This window comes from Cryptomeria japonica, chromosome 3, assembly GCF_030272615.1.
Source record: "Cryptomeria japonica chromosome 3, Sugi_1.0, whole genome shotgun sequence".
Taxonomy (NCBI): Eukaryota; Viridiplantae; Streptophyta; class Pinopsida; order Cupressales; family Cupressaceae; genus Cryptomeria; species Cryptomeria japonica.
Genome location: NC_081407.1, coordinates 910,931,541 through 910,953,511, shown reverse-complemented (window position 1 = coordinate 910,953,511; position 21,971 = coordinate 910,931,541). Strand labels below are relative to the sequence as shown.

Below are 21,971 nucleotides of genomic sequence, written 5' to 3'. Positions count from 1 at the left end.
CCCCCTCCTGCCTTCTGTATGGTGTACGGAAATAGCCTCATGGCCAATCTTTGTGCTCTCTGTACGGTGTACGAACTTCCTACGTATTGTTCTTGTCTTTGCCTATATGGTTCTTTTTGTTTAAATTTTTCTCTCAATTCCACATTTTTTAATAGTATGGTTGTCTGTAGCACCTACCAAACTATGTTCTTCTCTGACTCTTGCAATGATGTAGCTATAGTTCCATTGGAGTTTACTCATTCCTTCACCAACACTTGTTCTCCTTCGGCTCTGGCTTCTCAGAGTTGTTCCTTCTCTATACAAGCGTCCGGGTACATCACCTTTTTCATCTGTGCTCTCGTGATTGTTGGAACTGCCTCATCTTGTTCGTCTACATCCAACATATTAATACCCTTTTGCTTCGGGCAGTCAGTGTCTTCATGATTCCCGAGTCCACACCATTTGCACCATAGTTGTATGTTGTCTTTCTTATTGTGGTAGTCTCTCGCAAAGTGTCCCGATTCACTACATTGTCGGCCTTGTATGAGAGGACATCCTCTAGAGTCATACTGTATTTGGTTTCGCCCTTGTTGATTTGCATTGCTGCTAGGCGATACATTTTGTAGTTTTGATGGGCTAGACTCTCCCTATGTGAAGAGTACTTGCGTACTTCTAGTCTTAAAATTATATGGACACTCCTTTATTGAATGACCCATCAAAACAATTTTTTAGGACAATGATCTTCCGTGTGCCTCCCAATTTTGCACTCAGTACACCATAGTTCATTACTTTCTTTATTGGTTCCTTTCTCTGCCTTCAATTCTTTCACCATTCTCAACATATCCCGTCGAAGGGCCTGTACGATTTTGGATTCTTCATCACTGCTACCTTCGATGCTCTCGTTATCGGTCTTCCTCTTCCCTTGGGAGGATGTTTTGTTTCCACTCTCAATGTCCATCACCCGATTGTAGGGACCGGTGTATGAGGACGGAGGCACTACTTTCATCTTCTTGTGCAACGAAGGTATCAATCCATCAGTGAACCACCTTTTCTTCAACTCGTTGGCCAATTGGTGTTCCATTTTGTTTAACAACTCTTTGAGCCTATAGTTGTAAGCGCATACACTCTCATTTTTCCCTTGCTTGGTATTATAGATTTCAGCCATGGTCTCATTGTCATCCCTCAAGAGTTTGAACTCCTCTTCAAATGCCTTCTTTAGTTCACTCCACCTGGCCTTGTCCTTAGCATCTAGGTCTGTGTACCAGTCAATAGCAATTCCTTGAAGGCTGGCGGGAAATGCCTTCAACCAGTAATCGTGGTCATCTTGGCCATTCGCCTCCCACATCGTTATACATGTCTTACAATGTTGTACGGGGTCCTCTAATCCATCTCCTGTAAACTTTGGGAGTTTTTGCCTCTCCTAGATATTTTGGTTGTGCAACATTGTTCTCGCTTGGAAGGTACCGTGTGTGTTCGACCAGATTGGACCATCTTGCTCCCCGCGTTCCTATGCCTCTCTTGCAATCTCGGCCACGCTCGAGCTCTCTATGCGTCCACCTTTTGCGTCTTACGCACCTTGGTCACCTTCATTTCTATTCTCTCTTGCCGGGAGTCTTCGGCTCAAGCCCCCCTATTCTTGATTCCTTGATGAGGGGCAAGTTCGTGCGAATTGGTTTCTCGCTTGCTTACTCCATTGTGTGTTAGACCTAGGTGTACTATTTCGACCGGTGCTTTCCCTGCACTCTCGCACATGTGCACGTCCTCTACATGTCCACCTCCAATGCCCCCAACACTTTGGGTACTTCTAGGTGTGCAAGACTTGGGTGGACTATTTTGACCGCTACGTTCTAGTGCTTTCCTTGCACTCTCAGCCATGCACGTGTCCTCTACAATCCACCTCCAGCATCCCAACACTCCGGGTACTTCCAGGCTCTGACTTGTCCCTGTGCTTCCTTCGGCCAAGGGTCAGCAGATCACCTAATTGCTTAGTCTTGACCACCTTGTGGCCTCTTCTCACCTTTATTGGGGTCTATGGGCATGAATCACTCAAGGCTTACCTGATTTCTTTTAAGGCAACGACGCCAAAAATGTTTGCTGGTATATCTGATAAATTAAGTACAGGAAATAATAATACAAATGATAATGCATACTAGACACGGTAGTAAAATATATCTTTATTCGCACATGCAATTATTACAAAGAAGAAGACTAGAGATGGTCGGCCAAGGATTACAATTGACCTGACTATTCCATACTACTTTCCTTAACAGTACATGACACATTTAAAGAACTTGACGATTGTCCAGAGGAACACAACAGACACATTAACTACCCGAGAGTGACAACCCACTTAATACAAATAATTAATGCATTGGCAGATAACAAATATTATCAAACATAACAATAGTCATTTTATGTCGACTACATTATTAATCAAGATAAGAAGTCATACCTGATTTCGTTGTGTCAAACTATTTCAGTTCTCAAATCAAAATCATAGCATTGTTATTAATTTATATATATATATATATATATATATATATATCTCTGTGTGTGTGTGTGTATATATATATATATATAGGATCTCAAATGAGAGGGGTAGACTTCCTTTTATACTTGATTTCCCAAAAATGAATTGAATTTCCAGAGTAGGCCGACATGTGATCAAATTTATTGCTCATCTGAGATGTCCATAATGAAGACCAAAAATGGGTCCTAATTGAGAGGACCAGGGCGCTAGGCGCCTTGGTCTTGACAGCCGGGACTCAGGCTTGCAGGGAAGGCAGAGAAGGAGATGAAAATGTAGGATTGCAGGCGGTGTGAGCAGAATTAGAACAAGCTTTGGGCATCGAAAGCCGAAGTGCCAAGGTGAGGCCTAGGTGAGGACAAACTTGCATTCGGATACAATTTACGATGCTACAGATATAAAGTGCACGGATACTAGATTATTTCAATAAAGTAGTTTATAAATGCATAAACATTTTAAGTGCATAAATATTACAAGTGCATGGATATCATAAGTGCACATTATTATATTGTTTTCATTTGTTCATACCAAATCGCAAGGGTTAATGTCCTTCGTGCTGGATGTCAGAGATCTGATGTTTCTTCCTTTTTTCCCCCCCTCCTCAAATGAGATCTTCTTCCCTTTATATCTTCCCTTGTGAGGGAGAAGTCATACCCCTTCAATATGCCTGCCCTTTGAAAGATTCACAAGCTTTCACAATCACCACTGGAGAGTTACAATCTTTCACAATCAACACCCTTTGAAAGAGTCACAACCTTTCATAATTTCTGCCCTCCTTTGGAAGAGTCACTTCCTTATTTACTTCCCATTCCTTCCTTCTTCCATTGAATCTTCCTTGATTCACATTCTTCTTTCTTTCTTTTCTCCTCCTCCTCCCCTCTCAAATGAAGTTCTCTTCTCCCTTTTATATCTCATGTTAGAGAGAGTCACAACTTTTCATTTCATGCCTTCTGACCATTCATTAACTTAATTAAATTTTAATTATGTTTAATTTTATATTTTAATTTAAATATTATTTTTGTTCTTTTGTATTTTAATTTTATTATTATTTATTATTAAATTCTATTTCAAAGTGGGGACATTACATTGGAGGATTTAAATGTCTTGGTGACATTTTAGGTTAATATTTTTAATTGAGATTTAATAGTGTTTTTAATGCATTGTTTGGGGGCATTTTTACATAGACTCGGCAAGTGAAGGATCTGACCTCGTCTTAGTTCCTTGGATCAAGCCATGCGAGCCTGGTTAGGTCCTTGGCAATTCTCAACACTGTCATGTGAACAGGGAATGAAATTCTGAGATTATAAATATCTGGAATTTTTTCTTACAAGCTCCAATGAGTATGGATGAACAATCCATTGAAGGTCAGGCAGTTTATTTTGGTTCCTTACAGCTGTATCTTAGGTATTTTGAATATCGGAAAGCATAAATTAAACTGTGTTTACTTTTATATTTACAAAATTTAAGATTAGTGCTGTTGAATCTTCCATTTGAACCAAGGAGTGAAGTGTTGGATTTATTGTCATTGATGTTAAAGGGCCAATTGGTGGCATGTGATTTACTGTGTGCCAAATCTATGGCACCAAGATCAAGATTTTGTAAATCAAGGGGAAGGCAATTTATTTACTAAATTGCACAAATAATAAATTATGGCATCCATGATAAAGGTGACTTATCTAAGGCAAAATAATATTTTATTTTTTGGACAACCCCCTCTTGGAGCCACCCCTCATCAAGGGTAATTAAAATAATTTTTAATTATTTTTGTGGAGCCCCCTAAAATAGGGCCGACCCCTTTGGAGCAAGCGCCCACCTTGGGAAGCTATTAAATTAAATATTATATTTCTGCCTATGCTGGCCGACCTGCATTAGGAGGATGTGCCTCTTGATAAAGAGATGTTTTGGAAGAGATATGTCCATTGGGAAAAAGTATATGTGAGAGTTATTTAAAGGAGTCTTTTAGCACTCCATTGATCACCAATTTATTGCAATATCATTCTGATATTTAGAGCAGACCTGCTTGTGTATGAAAGGCAGAAAGAGTTTATTGCAGCAATTATTCATCATACACTTGAGAAGATTTATGAGCACATGTTAGTGAAGATATTCAAGGCGATACCATGGAAATTGTGTGAAGACTATATTGCAGATTTATGAACAATTATTGAAGATCTTGATGCAGATTTGTGTGAAGAAATATTTCAGATTTGTGAGCATATTTTTGAAGACTATATTGCAGATCTGAGTGAGGGTTTTAGAGCAGAATTTCAAGGCAGATCTGTGTGAAGGAGTGGGTAGATTTTTGTTGAACTCCTTGAAGGGATCTAGGGAAGATCCAACAATATTATAATCATTTTGCTTTTGAAGGTTGGTGCCTTCTACTTTGCAAGTTTAGGAGGTTGGAACCTCTTCCTCAAAGAGATTGGAGTTTCTTGCTGAGTTGGTGCTCAGTGGAGGGGATTGATGTCTCCTGTGGGTTGGTGCCTACGAAGTTGTAAGAAGTTTTTTATAAAAAGCAATATTTTGCCGTGGTTTTCTCCCGCAAGAGTTTCCATGTAAAATCGTGTGTGCATCTTGTGTTCTAATTTGCTAGATCTTACTTGTGTGGATGTTTTGATTATTGCTTATGATTGCTAAAGTTATAAACCGAAAAAGTTGTTCCTATTTTGATTCACTCCCCCTCTCAGTATAAGTGTGTGTGTTCTCTTCATGAAGTTTTGAGCTTATAAAATATTTAAAATATGAACTTTATTTCTGCAAGCTCCTGCAGATATGGATGGACAATCCATTGAAGCTCATTTGAATTTTTTTTCATTCCTTGCAGCTACATATTAATTAGGTACTTCAACTATCAAAAAAAATTGATCCATTTTTTTGGCCCATATTTCAAATATCTAAAATTACAAATTAAACTCTTGAGGCTTGCTTTTATATTTATAAGATATAAGCTTGGTGCTTTTATATATTCCATTTGAAGCAAGAAGTAAAGTTCTGAACTTACATAAAAATTAAACTTTATTCATACAAGCATCCACGAAAATAGTTCATTCAATCCAGGTCATGCAATTTTTTGGTTCCATGTATCTCTATATAATTATATTAGCTAGGTATTTTGAAAATGTAAAATTACAAATTAAATTTTGTTAGAGTTATCTTTTATTAGCTAATAATTATTTATTTAATTATTAGTCTATTATACTCTATACTTAAGCTAAACTTAGGAATCTTATAATTGTTTAGGGTTTTCACCTTTAGGGTTTCGAGTATCCTTTTATAAGGATTCTCTCTTTGTAATTTCATAACAATTGTAATTATTGAATTACATTCTTGTTGCACAATCAATATGACTCCTCTTTTCTGGATCTTTGAATTCTGGCCTCCATAGCTTTTTTGCTTCTCTCCTTCTGTGACAGGTTTGCATGCAGGTGATCCTTGGGAGTTGTAGAGTTGATTTTTCCTCAACTTCTATATGGTATCAGAGCTCCAGATCTGCATGCCTCTGTTCCCTACATGAGAGATTTTGGGCCTTGTTCTTCAGATTTGTGTATTCGGGGGTTTGTTCAGTTTCTTTTTTCCATTTATGGGGGTAGCTGATTTTTTGGTACATTTTGGTGCCAAAAGGACCTCACGGTTGGATTCAAGAGGCCGATTCCATGAATTTTGATATAAAATTCGATATATTTTGGTGTCAGGTGTTCAGGAGGCAAAAAAAATTTAGGCCCCAGGCCGTAAGGCCTCAAGGCACGCAAATCGAATTTTTTTTTTTTTTTGGGCAGTTTAATGGCTTGCCTAGGCCGACGGGGTTAACGCAGACCATCGGCGGTCACTTAACTGTCGGGGCCGCTTTGGTGGTTACCGTCGGTCTCCGCCCGGTGGCGCCCGACGGTTTTCTAAACCGCTAGCTCCCATTGCAGGTGGTCAACACAGCGCCCGACCGCCCCCTGCCAGGTTGTTGCTCACCGCCTGACCACCGCTCCGCCCTCCGCCTCTGTTGCCCTTGCATCACTCTTGCGCCGCCCAGGAGCCACCGACCTGTTTTCGGTCCTCCCTTATCTTTTCCGGCGATTGGATTTTTTTTTTGCAGGGACTATTTCTTTTTCCAGTGAGTTTTTCCAAGCAGATTGGTTTTTTTATGGTGACAGCCATACGACCGTCAAATTTATGCTCGTAGTCTGATGACGTCATCGTTGTGTAGGCAGTCTTCAGGCTCCTTTTGGGCCCATCCGGAGCACCTTCAGTCTTTTGGCCATATCTTCGGCACACAAAGGTGTTTTTCGACAAACCTTATATCACCGAAAAGCTCTTTCCGAGCTCTATCCAGATCTGGAGGTTTGAATATTTGATTTTTTTTTTTTTGATGGTGTTTTTTGTTGTCAAAGTTAGAGGTTCATTTTTGCACTTCGGGAGACATAACTTGAGCATCCAAACTCCTTTTTTTGAAAGCTTTATATCGTTGGAAAACTTGTTCTGTGCACTTTCCAGTCATATGAGTTTTATTTCCAGATTCTGCTCCAGGTACATTTTATTCAGTTTTTTGCTTTTCAGCACTCTGGTGAATATCTTGGATGTTTCAGGTCCTGGGAGCTCTTTCTTTGAGTAGGATGTCTCGTCTTTGGCTGTTCTTTTTGTATTTCCATCTTTATGTCTCTTCTGATCATTGTAGACATTTTTTTGTAAGCATTTCCTTTATGCAAACGCACTAAGATAAAGTGCCACTATGCATTGTATACTTGGGATCTTGCACATCTTGTGTCTTATTGTACATGCACTACATTATAAAGTGCCATGGGGGGGTTGATGTTTGCCTTTGTTTTCCATCTACCTTTGTCACGTAAGTGTTCCTTCCACAACATTCGCCTCATGATGTGTGTCAAGTGAGTGTTCCTTCCACGACACTATGTACTTTCTTTGCACCTTCAATGTTCCTGGTTCTTCGTCATGAAGTTCTTGTTGGCATTCAGTTTCAGTGTGCCTGTCATCTCTCCCTTGTCAGCATTATGGGGGAGTTTGTCCTGTTGTTCTAATGCTTCCTTGATTTGATTGATCAACTCTTCAGGCTTTGGTGTTTTATGCCATCTGTATCTTCGAGTTCAGTTGTTTCCCTTTGTTTGCCATTTGATTCGAGTGGTATCATTTGAGGGCACTCATGCAGATTACAGTCTTCTCTACCTGGTCATGTTCTATTTCAGTGGAGGTTCTTCAGATCAGCAGTTACTTTTCGACAGTGTTTGCAGCTTCTTCATGCTTCAGTGGTGTTCTTCATGATCTTTCTTTGTTTCTGTTTTCTGGGACATTCTCTTGTTTGGAGGCTTCTTTAGACCTTCACTAGTCTTCATCTCTTTTTGGAGTAGAGTTTTTTTCCCATGTGGTTTTTTCTATTTCTCCGCCTTACAAAGACTCTTTTGTACTTGGATACCTCATTAGGCCTAGTTGCCGGGACCCATTGTTACTTTCATGAAATTTTTTGTTTACATGCTTTTTTAGTTCTTAGTTGTTTTTTAGCTACTCCCTAAGTTCATCTTAAGGGGGCGGGGGGTGTTAGAGTTATCTTTTATTAGCTAATAATTATTTATTTAATTATTAGTCTATTATACTCTATACTTAAGCTAAACTTAGGAATCTTATAATTCTTTAGGGTTTTCACCTTTAGGGTTTTGAGTATCCTTTTATAAGGATTCTCTCTTTGTAATTTCATAACAATTGTAATTATTGAATTGCATTCTTGTTGCATAATCAATATGACTCCTCTTTTCTGGATCTTTGAATTCTGGCCTCCATAGCTTTTTTGCTTCTCTCCTTCTATGGTAGGTTTCCATGCAGGTGATCCTTGGGAGCTGTAGAGTTGATTTTTCCTCAACTCCTATAAATTTTTTAAGAGAGCAAGGATGTCTCTTTTGAAAATTAGTGCACTTTAATATTTATCGGCACTAAATTCACATCTGGATAGATTTGGTTTTAATTTGATTATGAAATTTGGTAAGGCTTGCTTTTATAGTTTGATTGCAAAAAGTGGCTAGGTCTGCTTTGGTAATTTCTTCACTCCTTGCTTTAGATGGAATATTCAATGGCACCAAGCTTATATCTTGTAAATATAAAAGTGAAATATCCCATCCCTCTGTGGATATTTAATTTTCTGATTTTTGTCTCTTTTTTGTTTTCTAATTTCTGATTTTTTCGTGTGTTTTGATATTTATTGATTGCACATAAATGCTTGAAAATAAATTGAAGTAACTTAAAATACTAAATGAGTATTTATTACACAAACCCACAATTCTTTTCCAATAATTAAAATTAACAAGTGTACTAGATGAAATGCCTTGCCTCACAGAGGATGATTGGCAAATAGCAATTGTCAATTTGATAATTAATCTTTATCAACAACAATACAGTCAAAACCCAATTCTGAAAATTTGGAAATGGCACAATTTGCAACGCTCTATGACAAACCCCAACTAGTATCACTCTAAATGCCTCTTGAAGGATGATGGGTAGAAAAATGATGAGGGGCGGCTAGGTATGAATACCTGGTACGGCTTGAAGATAGATAAAAATTTGATTTGAAATTCTACTATGAAACCTACATGCCAGTCTTAGGGAGGTATGACCAAGCTAAGTAAGGTACAATTGGCTTAGGAAGTGATTAGTGATCTCCAACCTGTTGTGCTTTGTGCACACATGCCCTTGTTTCAGGGGATCCCTATTGCGCAGTTAGAGAGAGAGAGAGAGAGGCATTTAGAAGAACCAAAATTGTACATCTACACTTTCAAACTCGAGAGAAACCCTCGACGCTTCTCAAGCGGATAAAACATCGAATGTGAATTTGCAAGGGCAAAAAGGGAAAGCCGCATTTTGTCCTTAGAGTCGAAAATAACCCACACGATTTTCGCGCAACCCCTTTACATCGCCAAAAGTCTCCCAGGCCATCTACTAAGCCGAAAATGCTCCAAAATATAAGTCACACGATTTGTTGAAAATGCCCGAATTCTCATGTTGCAGAGGGCAAAGAGGAATCGCGCATTTCCTAAAAAATGGCCGATTTTCTTCCAAAAGGTGAATGGTGAAAAGGAAGCAAAACTTGGTATTTTTGCGAGTTTTGTAAAAGAAGACATCGCCTTAAGTAAAAGTTCGCACTTTTTTATTGAAAAGGCCGATTTTCAACTAAAAGAAGTGTTAAAATTGCGATAGAAGGAAAGGGGGTGCATTTCATAAAATAAAGGTAAAATCGCACTTTTCCTCCCAATAGGCCGAATTTCCAAGCAAAGAGGGAGAAAAAACAAAAGTTGCACTTTTCCTTAGGAAAACCGAATTCACTTGGCAAAGGAGCAAAGGGCAAGAGGTTCGGCATTTTTATTGGTTTTAAGAGAAAAGTTTAAATCGCATGTTATTTCCTAAAAGCCCGACCTTCCCCTTTAAAAGCAAGTGATAAATGAAGTGAAGCACCAAAACGTAGAAGTTCGACATCTCCAGTAAATTTGCAAGGTTAGGCGATTGGAGTGTTTTCTTGTATTTCTCTCTACAGGGCCAAATTTCTCCCTTTAAATGACTAAGTGGCAATGTTAAAAAGCATAGAGAAGAGGGCGTTTGATAAAGTCGCACATTTATAACAAAATTGCCGAATTTTGTGACAAGTGAAAAGGCGTCTAAGAACTAAAGCAAACTTTGCCCCTTTCAACCAAAAAATCCAAATTTTATGATAGGTAAGGAGGGGCATCTAAATGAGAAAAGTCGCACATTTTCGTTAAAATTTTCATGTCTTAGAGAAGAGGGCATCCAAAAATCTCACAAAAGCTTTGAAATGGCCGAATTTTATATTCTATCATGAGGCGTTTGAACTTAAAAGCAAATTGCCCAAAGCCTCCAAAAGGCTCGAGTTTTTTTTAACTTAGTGAAAAGGGGCATTTTAAGTATAAAGGAGAAATTGCCTTAAACACATTTGAATTTAAAGAGCCAAATTTCATAAAGAGGAGAAATTGTGAGTTACGTTCAGTAACAAGGGGCATTTAAAGTTAAATTTATTTAAATTATTTAATTCTTCAAAATGATTAATTCAGGATGGAAATTGATTGTTTGTAGATTGACGTCAACCTAAAGCTTAGATTGAAGACATGATCGCGATCGATGCCAGGAAGCAAGAATGCAAGAACACGTCGTAGAGCGCAAGGTCGAAGTGATGAAGTGCGGAGAAATGTGCCACCACCGGATGACAAGTTGCAACCCACCTGTAAAGACTGAAAATAAAAGAACACCCAAAATGTGCAAACTTAGAATTACACAACTGGAATTAATTCTAGAAAGTCAGTTTGCAACACAGAATTGTTTAATGTAAAAAATTACTTGTGGGTCCCATCTAATGTATTTAAAATGAGGGGACATAGGTCAGTTATGCCCCAACTACCTGATTGACCAAATTGATGCCAAACAGTTGTAGGTAGTTGAGAAAGTGGTTGGGAGGATAACTGAGGATTAACTAGGCATGGGTTAAAGCTGCCAAGTTTCTAGAAGGCAGATTGCAGCTGTTGGATGCATTCAATCCTGACCCTTAATCTGAAATTGTAAAATCTATAAAAGGTAGAGGCCTTTCTCTTGTAAAGGGTTAGATTTTTTAGGGGTTAGAACTAGTTAGATTTTTAGGAGTTAGAAGTAGTTGCAGTTTTGTGATTATTAGGAGTAACATAGAACTGCTGCAAAAATTGTTGTAATAGCAGCTAAAATCAATATATGAACATTGATTTGGTGTTTGTTATTTTGGTTTTATTCTGTTTGCATGGTTTCCTTCCAGCTAGTTAGAAGTAGAGTTCAATGATTTCAATGGCAAAATGTGGGGGGTATTTGATCCATTTCAGGTTCATACCATTGGGGACCTGCTGATTGTAGGTCACTGTGCATGATTAGTGTGAACCCAAAATTGTGCTTAGTTCAACTATAGGTTTTCGTTTTAGGTTGCGCCAGAATTGGGTGCCGAAATGAGTGTCTTTGATCTGAAAATCTTTCATCCCCTTGGAGATTGCACTGTTCTTGTCGAGTTGTGAGGGTGTCTCTAGCGAAACAAGAATTAGTTATGGAAGTCTGTCTACCGGCGACATTAGTCATTCCTATCATTGCACTTAGGATTCCTAAACCCTTCCCTTTTGTTATTTATTTCCCAGTTTGAGAATTGCAGCATCGTTGGATGCAGACCAACTTGTTGTAAACGTAAGACCCCTTGTGTTTCCAGCAAAACACATCAAAGCATTGAGCTATCCCGCAGTCATGAACTGACATTTGGAACCTTGAGGTTGTCCCCTTTGATCAACTAAAACAACATTAGGGATTCCTTACACAAGAGAGGATAGGATACTCAGCAACATTCTATTCTACGTTGATCGAAGAGAGTTGGGAATCCGACTTTAGCCATGTCAACACAACCTTGAATAAATTCTTCAATGTGCCTTCAAACAACTCTATAAACCCCTGAATAACTTTGGAAATCTGTAACAATTATGCCTTGGTATAATCTTTGAATGAGATTATCAACTAAGTTCTCTTTAGTGATCTCTCACACCTGCAAACAATGTCCACATTGAGGGATTTCATTCTCAATAAGCCTGAACCTTAAGCAGCAAACCCTTGCTCTCCAAAAAGCTTCATCAATTTGCAAACAAGAATGAATTAATGAGCCCTCAAGAGCCGTTTTGTAACATTCTCAAAAACCCACGACTTGGAGGAAACAAAATGCACTTTTATAATCTCATTTCATCTCAATTAATCATTTAATGTAGTTGGTGCCCCATAAAGGCTTAATAAATGACTTTATAATCATTAAAATAACTTATGCAATTAATACTCCTTGTATCCCCTTAATATAAATTCATTAATTTAATTAATATTATTAAAGTCAAAACTTTAATAATTAATATTAATCACTACCCAGTAATAGTCGTGGTACCCTCCAATTGTCCAAATGACTAGCTATAAATAGTATACAAGATGTATACACATTAACACCAACCAACCCAATCTCTAAGATGAAGGGTACTGAAATAAACAAGCCAAGGGTCAGCCGAAAAGCCCCAAATCACCCACAAAGGGCCCCCTAATCACCACATTAGCCTATGGTGACCGCTGATAATAGGCTAACCTCTTAAAATAACCGATGCTTAGGAAGGCACAAAAATGGGGACATTACAAAATGCAAGCCTCAAGAGTATAATTGAACTTTATTCATACAATCTCCCATGAAAATTGATCATTCAATCCATTTAAGCTCATCAAATTTTTCGGTTCCACGAGGCTGCATATAATTTCATTAGGTAGCTATTTTGAAAATATAAAATTACAAATCAAACTTTATAGAGCGGAAGGATTCGTCTTCTTGACAATTATTGCACACTTAATATTTATGAGCGCTAAATTTGCATCTAGCTAGGTTTAGTTTTAGTTTGATTCTGAAATTTGGTAAGCCTTACTTTTAAAATCTGATTGTTAAAGGTGGCTAGGCCTGCTTTGGTAACTTGATTTCTTTTTTGTATGGTTTATGTTAAGGTTCAGGGATCAGATTTAGGTAAATCTAATTTCAGAATTCTTGAATTATATTGATCACAGTAAATGGATCAGTCCTTTATGCTTTTGACAACTGATAAATTTAATAGGCAGTCAAAGAATCATATGAATGTATTTTTGGATATGATGATATCGTACCCCTGCTGTAAATTTGTTGAATATAATTGATGATGAACCGAAACTCAGATTGACACCAAACTGTGCTGAAGGAATGTATTTATTCTTGTATGTATTGAATGCCTTACAAATGCCATTGTAAGGCATATGTATATCGAGATCAAAGGTCGCATTCATGAGGAACACGTCCCTTCAAAATCGTGTCCCTTTATGATTCAATAAACACTGATTTGTTATCATAATCCAATACACATCGATTGGTTAATCAAATCGTAATTGCAATCTATCTTTTGTTAGTTATTATTATTTACGATTAAATCTTTTGTTAGTTATTATTATTTACGATTTGTAGTTTAATTTTCCTCAATCGATATGCAATGAACACAGGACATATATCGAAATGCTTACGAGGTGACACAGAGATTTATAGTTGATCGATTTACAATGACAACTAGATCTGAAACATATATTACTGATATATAGTTATTACTAACAAATTTCCTACCGAAGCTATATATATTTAACACTCCCTCTTAGCTAGGAAGGAAATTCTTTTATCCTTCAATCAATAATCGTTCCAATTATTGTGGAAGAGAAAGATATCACCTCACTGTGATATCAATGGTTATGGCATATCCACGGATATCACATCACATGATATCCACCATAATCACCTAATGTAATATCCACCAATATGGCTTGTCCATAGATATCACGTCTCATGATATCCACCATTATGGCATCTAAGGATATTACTTCATGGCATGTCCACAGATATTAAGTCACATAATATCCACCATGAAAATCTCTTTATGTAATATCCACCATTATGGCTTATCCATGGATATCACGTCTCATGATATCCACCATTATGGCATATCCACAGATATTACTACTAGAGATATAAACCATTATGTCTAGATATAAACCATTATGACATATCCATAGATATCACGTCCCATGATATCCATCATAATGGTATGATCAATCAATATTGTAAGATTGTCACCTTATGATAATGATCAGATGTACAAGTGTTCACTATTGAGAGATCGTCACCTCACAATAATGTTCACAAGGGCTCATCAAGCATTGAACCAAAATTGTCATGGAGTCACACACATGACATCCACCATGAACCATATCAGAGGGTGTAGATAAGGGCTTTCTCCTTGAGTCTCTCTCAAAGAGAAATGCAATCACAAGAGTTTACACTTTAAAACATCTTTTGAAAAGAAGAATACATTAGTGAATAGCATACCTTTCCACAATGTCTCTAACATAGTGATACTTGATCTCCACATGCTTTGACCTTTCATGAAATACAAGGTTGGAGTCTGCATCACTCTTGGTGTATTCCAAGCTCACCAAGTATTCATCTATCCAGGAATATCATGACCTAGAAGTCAACATAAAGGCCTTCAGCCTACATAAATGGGACTCCATCTCATGAATCATAGTCCTTTGACTGATCACTAGAGAAACTATCTTGACATGGTCCACTCCCTTTGAACCAATATAACCAAGATCCTCAAATATCAATAGAAGCACATCCTCTTAGCTTCTCCCTCTGTCACAGAAGCATCCCCTGCTCACATGGTCCCAATCATGGAAGATATCTTTCTTTAGGAGACCCTTATCATCTGGTATGATCCTCATACAGTTGGAAGTGCTAGATCCAAAACCACCATGGATCTACTGTCATAAGATCAAGCACTAGGCAGGAATATGATCATCTTGAGATTTAGAACAAAATCCCCTTTCAGTATGCTCCCTCTCACTGAGAGAGCCCTCTTGTCTCAATCTTGGCTTTGTAACCCTAGATGCTATCATTACCAGCACAAGTGCCTCTATGGCTTTCACAAGTAAACTGTTGCACCTTTGCAGGTAGATATTTGTTTTATAAAAATGGAAATGCAAAATCTCAAAATCTCCACTAAAGTCCTCTGCATATTCCTCCTGAATTTTAATCTCTTCATTACAAATAGAACTTCAAAACTCTATAGCCTGAAAAGCAACAGACTGTGATTTTAAAGATGTCCTAAATGTAAGGGACAAATTTCTCATAGTAAATTGAAGAAATTTAAAACACAAGGTATCCAAATGCAGCTGTTGTAAGGGAACATCTACTGACAAAGTTGTTTCACAAATAACACGCATAATGTATTTGCATGAATTAACAAAAAAACTACATATTAAATTCATGAACATTATTCAACCAAAAAGAAAACTTACCTATTTCAAATCAGAATATGAATCCATTTGAATCCTTTTGTGGAATAGTCTCACCAACATCCGCAATGGAGGCTTGAGGCATAGTTCTGGTTGGACATTTCATTGCGTAGTGACCATATTTGTCACATCTAAAGCATTGGATTTCTGAAATGTCCTTCCTTCTTTTATGTGTAGGAGCGCAATTTGATTCTTCATCTTTCTTTCTTTTTGAGTGTCCTTTCTTACCCTTCTTCTTTGAGGAGTGTGCGGCAAGAACATGAATATCTTCATTTGTGGAGCTTTGACCAATACCTCTTGTAGCCAATCTTGACTCTTCTTGAATGCAGTCTGTCTTCAATCGATCAAACTTAGGAAGTTTAGATCGTGCACTTATCCCTTGAATGAATGATTCCCAAGAAGAAGGGAGACCATTGAGGGCCAACATGGTTAACTCTTTACTTTCAATTGTGTGACCAATGGTGGAGAGCTAGTCTCTCAGTTCTGTTATCCTCATGAAGTATGAGGTGATAGATTTGCCCTTGATCATTTTTACATGATGGAGTTGTTGCTTTAATGCAAGAGCTCTACTAGTGTTATTTATCTCATACATACTTTCTAATGATTTGAACATGTCATAGGCCGTTTCCAATTTTGAGATAATTGGTACAATATGATCTTTCACAGAGTCAACCAACATTTTCATTGCTTTGTTGTTCTTTCTCTTCCATTGAAGCTTCTCATCCTCTTCTTTTGGTTCCGGTATGGCATCTTTCACGAATTCGTCTAATTCATTTTCCCCCAAGGCAAGCATAACTCTGAACTTCCAAGATACAAAGTTTTAATGCTCCTTCAAGTCGATCCTCAAATCTAACACCATTCACCATTTTGATGCGTAGAAGGGAGTTGAAGAATTTGAGGATAAATAGAGGATGGATTTGCCTATATCAATCTGATCTGATCTTTTCTTATGCTGGCTCTGATACCATGTTAAGGTTCAGGGATCAGATTTAGGTAAATCTAATTTCAGAATTCTTGAATTATATTGATCACAGTAAATGGATCAGTCCTTTATGCTTTTGACAACTGATAAATTTAATAGGTTGTCAAAGAATCATATGAATGTATTTCCGGATATGATGATATCGTACCCCTGCTGTAAATTTGTCAAATATAATTGATGATGAACCAAAACTCAGATTGACACTGAACTGTGCTGAAGGAATGTATTTATTCTTGTATGTATCGAATGCCTTACAAATGCCATTGTAAGGCATATGTATATTGAGATCAAAGGTCGCATTCATGCGGAACACGTCCCTTCAAAATCGTGTCCCTTTACGATTCAATATACACCGATTTGTTATCATAATCCAATACACATCGATTGGTTAATCAAATCGTAATTGCAATCTATCATTTGTTAGTTATTATTATTTACGATTTGTAGTTTAATTTTCGTCAATCGATATGCAATGAACATAGGACAGATATCGAAATGCTTACGAGGTGACATAGAGATTTATAGTTGATCGATTTGCAATGACAACTAGATCTGAAACGTATATTACTGATATATAGTTATTACTAACAAATTTCCTACCGAAGCTATATATATTTAACAGTTTAACTAGCTGATCTTATTTATTAACATAGCTATTTTTTAGATAAGTTTATGGTTTGATGGTAAAGAATCTCTGTTGAAAATTCTGTTTTGTCGGTAAAGAATTTGTATGAAATTTCTAACTTTGTTGTCTGTGGATTGTTTGACAGCTGGTCGTTCATTCCAATGTTTATCCAAGGTAAATTCTCTGAAAAAACCAGAGTGTATACTATTTCTACAATAATTTTTGCTGCTAAAGTGGTTCAATTTGTGGTTGTACCTTTATTCATGTATGTATCGACAGACAATAGCAGAGATTCAGCATAGACATGAAGGAGTAAGCTTAAAGGCAATAGAACTTGATTTGTGTTCACTGGAATCAATCTTGAAGTTTAAAGATTCTGTTTTAGATTGGTTGAAAGCAGCCAATCTTCCTTCCTCCCTGCAACTATTGGTAAACAATGCTGGAATTCTCGCAACATCACAGGGGTTTACTTCTGGTGGATATGACAGGTGGCTTTCTTGTAAGAAATGATCCAAGTTACCATGCAGATTCTCTAATTAGCATTATATTTACTCATTATTTATGGGCTAGACATCTGGGAATAACAAGCAATAGGTTAACAAATAAATTAATTTGATTTCAGTAACCTGACAAAGAAAGGTGCTCCTGGATCTGATGAGAAACATATGTATATTCCCCAATTGACATAGGTAAAGCAAAGCTGCAAACCACACTTGATATATCAATAATGGAACCCCAGGTTGCATAGAGTGTAGAACAACAGTTGACTGATATATGAAAATGGAAAGAGCCATGAGTTCAAAAAAAAGAAACAATTTTAGGAGGAATGAAAACAATATAATGAGATTTTCAAGATTAATAGCTGTAAGTAAATATTTTATTGCATTATACAATTTGATATCATCTCTGATATAAGAATGATTGAGATGAAATAATGTCTATCAAAACTTAAAAGTGAATTTTGATCACCTCATTTTATATCTGTTAGACAGTTAAATAAGTTTTATAAAAAAGATGTCAAGTACATTGATAAGTATTTACTTTGAAATTCACGGTAGAAAGAAAAGCCATTTGATAAATTTCAATTGCTCATGATGAATTTATTGGGCAGCCCTAAATGACTTAAACAGTCCAATTAGACTGAGGGGAATTTAAACTTTAAGTCAAGGAACAGTTATAATTAAGAATCACTTAATAGGTGAAGGGTATATGAGAAGTATGCTTCCATGCCGAGGAGTAAAAGTGCATTTTGAAGCTAGTTAAACCAGGATTATGACATGCAAATTTAATTTAATTGTTTCTAAATAAATAACAAAACTTTGTCTAATTCTTCTTTTGTACATCCTTAATGTATGCCTCAATTCCAGAAGCTCTTTCTTATCTTCTGTGCAGAATGATGGCAAGTAATTACTTGGGAGCATTTATGCTTACACACCTGCTTTTACCTCTACTCCAGTCCAGTTCCTGCCCTCCTCGGATAGTTAATGTGGCTTCATTTACACACTGGTGTGGTGAGTAATAACAAGTGCCTACAAATTAACGGCAAAAATTGATTGGTATCTTTGTGAAGCTATCTATGTATAATCATGGTACAAATACTGCACCTGACACTAAATGAGAGTATTTGAAATGACTGATTCTGAATGTATTGGATGTACTTGTATGTAGTCCAGGATATACAAGTGAATGAGGCAAATCTGGCAAAAGGAGATGTGCAGAATTCCTCAAATTTAAATTGGTACCAATTAGCCCGTATATATGAATCAACTAAACGTAAGATTGCACTAGTCCGTCACCTTTGCAATCTGTTTATATACAATATAATGTTCAAGTTTCTGGTCTAACATAAAATCATTGGCAGTGTATTTAATTCTCTTCACATTCGAGCTTCATCGGCAGCTTTATATTGGAAATCATTTACATCCAATTTCTGTCACGTATGTATTTTTGGTGAATAGGCACCCACACTCATCACAACTCCTATATATTTGTCTCTTTTTAGAAAATTTAACAAAAAATCAATTCCTTGATACATTCCTTTAGAGGAAAAAAATACAACTATTCCATAATGCTTCTGATAGGTCTAATATAAGAGAAAGATCTCTTTTTATGCTTTAGTAAATAGTAGAGATAAATCAAACATAGAACCGCTATTGGTATTTTTATTTCAAATTCAGGAAGAAATGAATTTTATACACAAATCTTTGTTCCTCATAATCACATTTAGACTTTCTTAAGCTTTTTCAATATCTCATGCACAGGGCTGCTGATCCAGGAGCTGTTGAAACACGCATCTTGCGTGAAGTACCTAACTGGCTTTCATTTGTGATCTTCAAAGTGATGAAATACTTATGTCTTATGCAGTCCCCAACAATGGGTTCCAGGGCAATCGTTGATGCAGCTTTAGCTCCTCCAGTATGTATCTAGGACATCTTACTATGTATTTCTTGGTTGGTTAAAGGTTTAGTAATGTGAAACTAGTAAAACAAGGTTAGATCACTTTCACTTTCTGTTTGAAGATGGAAGAGTCAAATATTTTGAAAGTTTGGCTATACAATTCAGGGTTTCAAGTCATTCTTTTAAATAATTGATAATAAATCTCTTTAATTTGCATATTTTTGTATCTCTTCATCACGGATATTTCTTGCTTTGTATGCAGTACGCTATTTTATAGTTGCCTTTGTTGCTGCTACATCCATTACCATCCTTCTCACTTTAAATCTTATTAGTTGTTGGCAACAGTGATTTGTAATTCCCAAGTGCACAGAAACAAGAGTCATTTGAAATCCCACAGAAAGGCCTAACTGAAGTTGTCATCCTTGGTCTACCACAACCCTCTAAATCTATCACAATACAAGCTCTATGGAAATGCAATTGGAGTCCTACTTTTCAAGTAGGAAGTTGTGACCTATAAAATTAGAAAACTAAATGATGTGAAACAAAGTTACCCAGCATTGAACCAAAAACTTACAGTACCGATCTGCACAATTTAAAGTTAGAAGTATTACCTTAAAATGATGACCTCTGAGCGTGTAGAACTACAAAGTACTGTTACAGTTTTCCCCAATAAAACATCAGATTAATGTCAATTAGTGTATATGGTCACTATTTTTTTTATTAATCCAAGGTTCAAACCAAAGATTACGTGCAAATCAGGAAAAGTAAATGTAACAATTGATGCACTGTCATGGATTAAAAATCTTAGTTGTCCAAAAACACTTAAGCAAGATATCTAAAAACAATAACAATAGTCATCAAAGTATAGTCAATCTTTAAAAACATAATGAGGTATTCTTTTAAGTACTCTTGGTCACCGATTCTGTATTTGCTTGTGGAAGTATTTAGCTGATATATTTTTGGGTTATTGACATTCACAGGAAGCATCTGGCAAGTATTTTTTTGGAGGAGGGGGAAGAACAATTGAGCCATCAACCCTTTCAAATGATTCAGAGCTTGCACAGAAGTTATGGAAAGCTTCTGCTTCTCTACTTCATATAGCAACATGAGGCTTCTCACGGATAGAAATCCTTTACTGCATAGTAGGATGTGAAGTGTGGAGAGATTTTTTGAAAATGCATTTTATCCTTGTTTTCTAGATGAGATGGAAATTGAATTTAAATACAACCTATAAAAACGTTTTTTTGTATGTATGTATGTTAACACGCTTGTAAATTACATGCACTCTTTTTAAAAGCACTCATAGTTTTACATTGATGTGCTTGCTAGTTGAAATTATTAGAGCACAATTTATGAGTCATAACATGGCAAATAATTTGCACATCATGGCATAGTGAATGTAACACCCTTTTATAAAAAATGCTATAATTTCTGACATTAAAGAAGATTTGAAGCTTCCAAAGTGAACCAGTTCACCATTGTTAGGAAAATCATGTACTTTATTTGTAAAACATGTCTTTAAGATCTTATATAACATAGAATCCAAGTTACTTCAACAAACCTCGAGTATCAGAAGTATTTTAATAAAAGCATTATTACTACTTACAAAGATATACTTCACTAAAACCGAAGGCCACTTTATAGTAAGGTTGGATAGCTAATTGTGGAAAATCATTTCTTTAAGATTTTATATAACTATAAAGTCCAAGTTACTTCAACCAACAGCACTGTTGAGTAAGAAGTAGTAGTCTAGCAAAAGCATTATTACTACTTGTGAAGGAATATCACACTAAAACTGAAGGGCACTTCAATAATCTTGGATAGCTAGTTTCTGTAGTGTAGGCTAACAAATGAAACATAAAGTACAATTCCCTCTATGGTTATGGTGAAGGAATAGGGAAGGTAAGTGAGAGCTTGCCCTATGAAATTATCTTTTGATCACCCATGTGAGCACATAGAGAACCCGTCTTGATCATATGTATGCGTACATTAATTCGTAGTATTGATGTATATATGAACATAGCAGATTATCGTTTAAGATATTAAACTCCAATACAGTTATATGAGCAATCTGAACTTCTTCGAGTTCTATTAGAATCCTCTAAAATTAATTTGATGATTGTCATTTATTTATAAGAACAAGCATTTTGATTTTTTAATCTCTATAAACATATATTGTTTTGATCTCATGTAATGTAAAAGATTAGTAACAATGGTAGAAAGTGTTCTCAATAAGTTAGAAACCTTTAAAAATTCATTAATATTACCCAAGTATCTTTGGATAATAGATGGTTTCTATTAGTTCAATTGTCTAACCTTTACATATATTCAAATTGTTAGTGTATACTTTTTTATTACCCTTCTTTGCATAATAGATGGTTTCTATCAGTTCAATTGTTTAATCTTTACATATATTCAAATTGTTAGTGTATACTTTTTATTTTCACTATGTTAAAGGGCTTTTTTTTTCCTACACATTATTTAAGTTTGCTTAGATTTATTAGGAGTGGTTAATATGAGGACATATGACGAAATACATTCACACTCTCCCACACATGAGTAGTTTAGTCACA

General features: G+C 36.3%; 1 protein-coding gene across 2 annotated transcripts in view; it reads left to right on the top strand.

Moving 5' to 3' along the window:
- LOC131067009 (short-chain dehydrogenase TIC 32, chloroplastic) overlaps window positions 1-20,841 on the top strand; it is a 65,625-nt gene extending 44,784 nt beyond the window's left edge. Inside the window, exons 3-9 of one of the 2 annotated variants that reach the window (XM_058001922.2) lie at window positions 17,147-17,175; window positions 17,281-17,489; window positions 18,394-18,512; window positions 18,670-18,774; window positions 18,863-18,938; window positions 19,263-19,416; window positions 20,379-20,841. In XM_058001922.2, the coding sequence (XP_057857905.2) occupies window positions 17,147-17,175; window positions 17,281-17,489; window positions 18,394-18,512; window positions 18,670-18,774; window positions 18,863-18,938; window positions 19,263-19,416; window positions 20,379-20,507 (821 nt within the window). In that variant the 3' untranslated portion in view covers window positions 20,508-20,841. The remainder of the gene's footprint in view (window positions 1-17,146; window positions 17,176-17,280; window positions 17,490-18,393; window positions 18,513-18,669; window positions 18,775-18,862; window positions 18,939-19,262; window positions 19,417-20,378) is intronic. The other variant, XM_058001923.2, reaches the window with a different exon arrangement.
- Window positions 20,842-21,971: the final 1,130 nt, after the last annotated feature.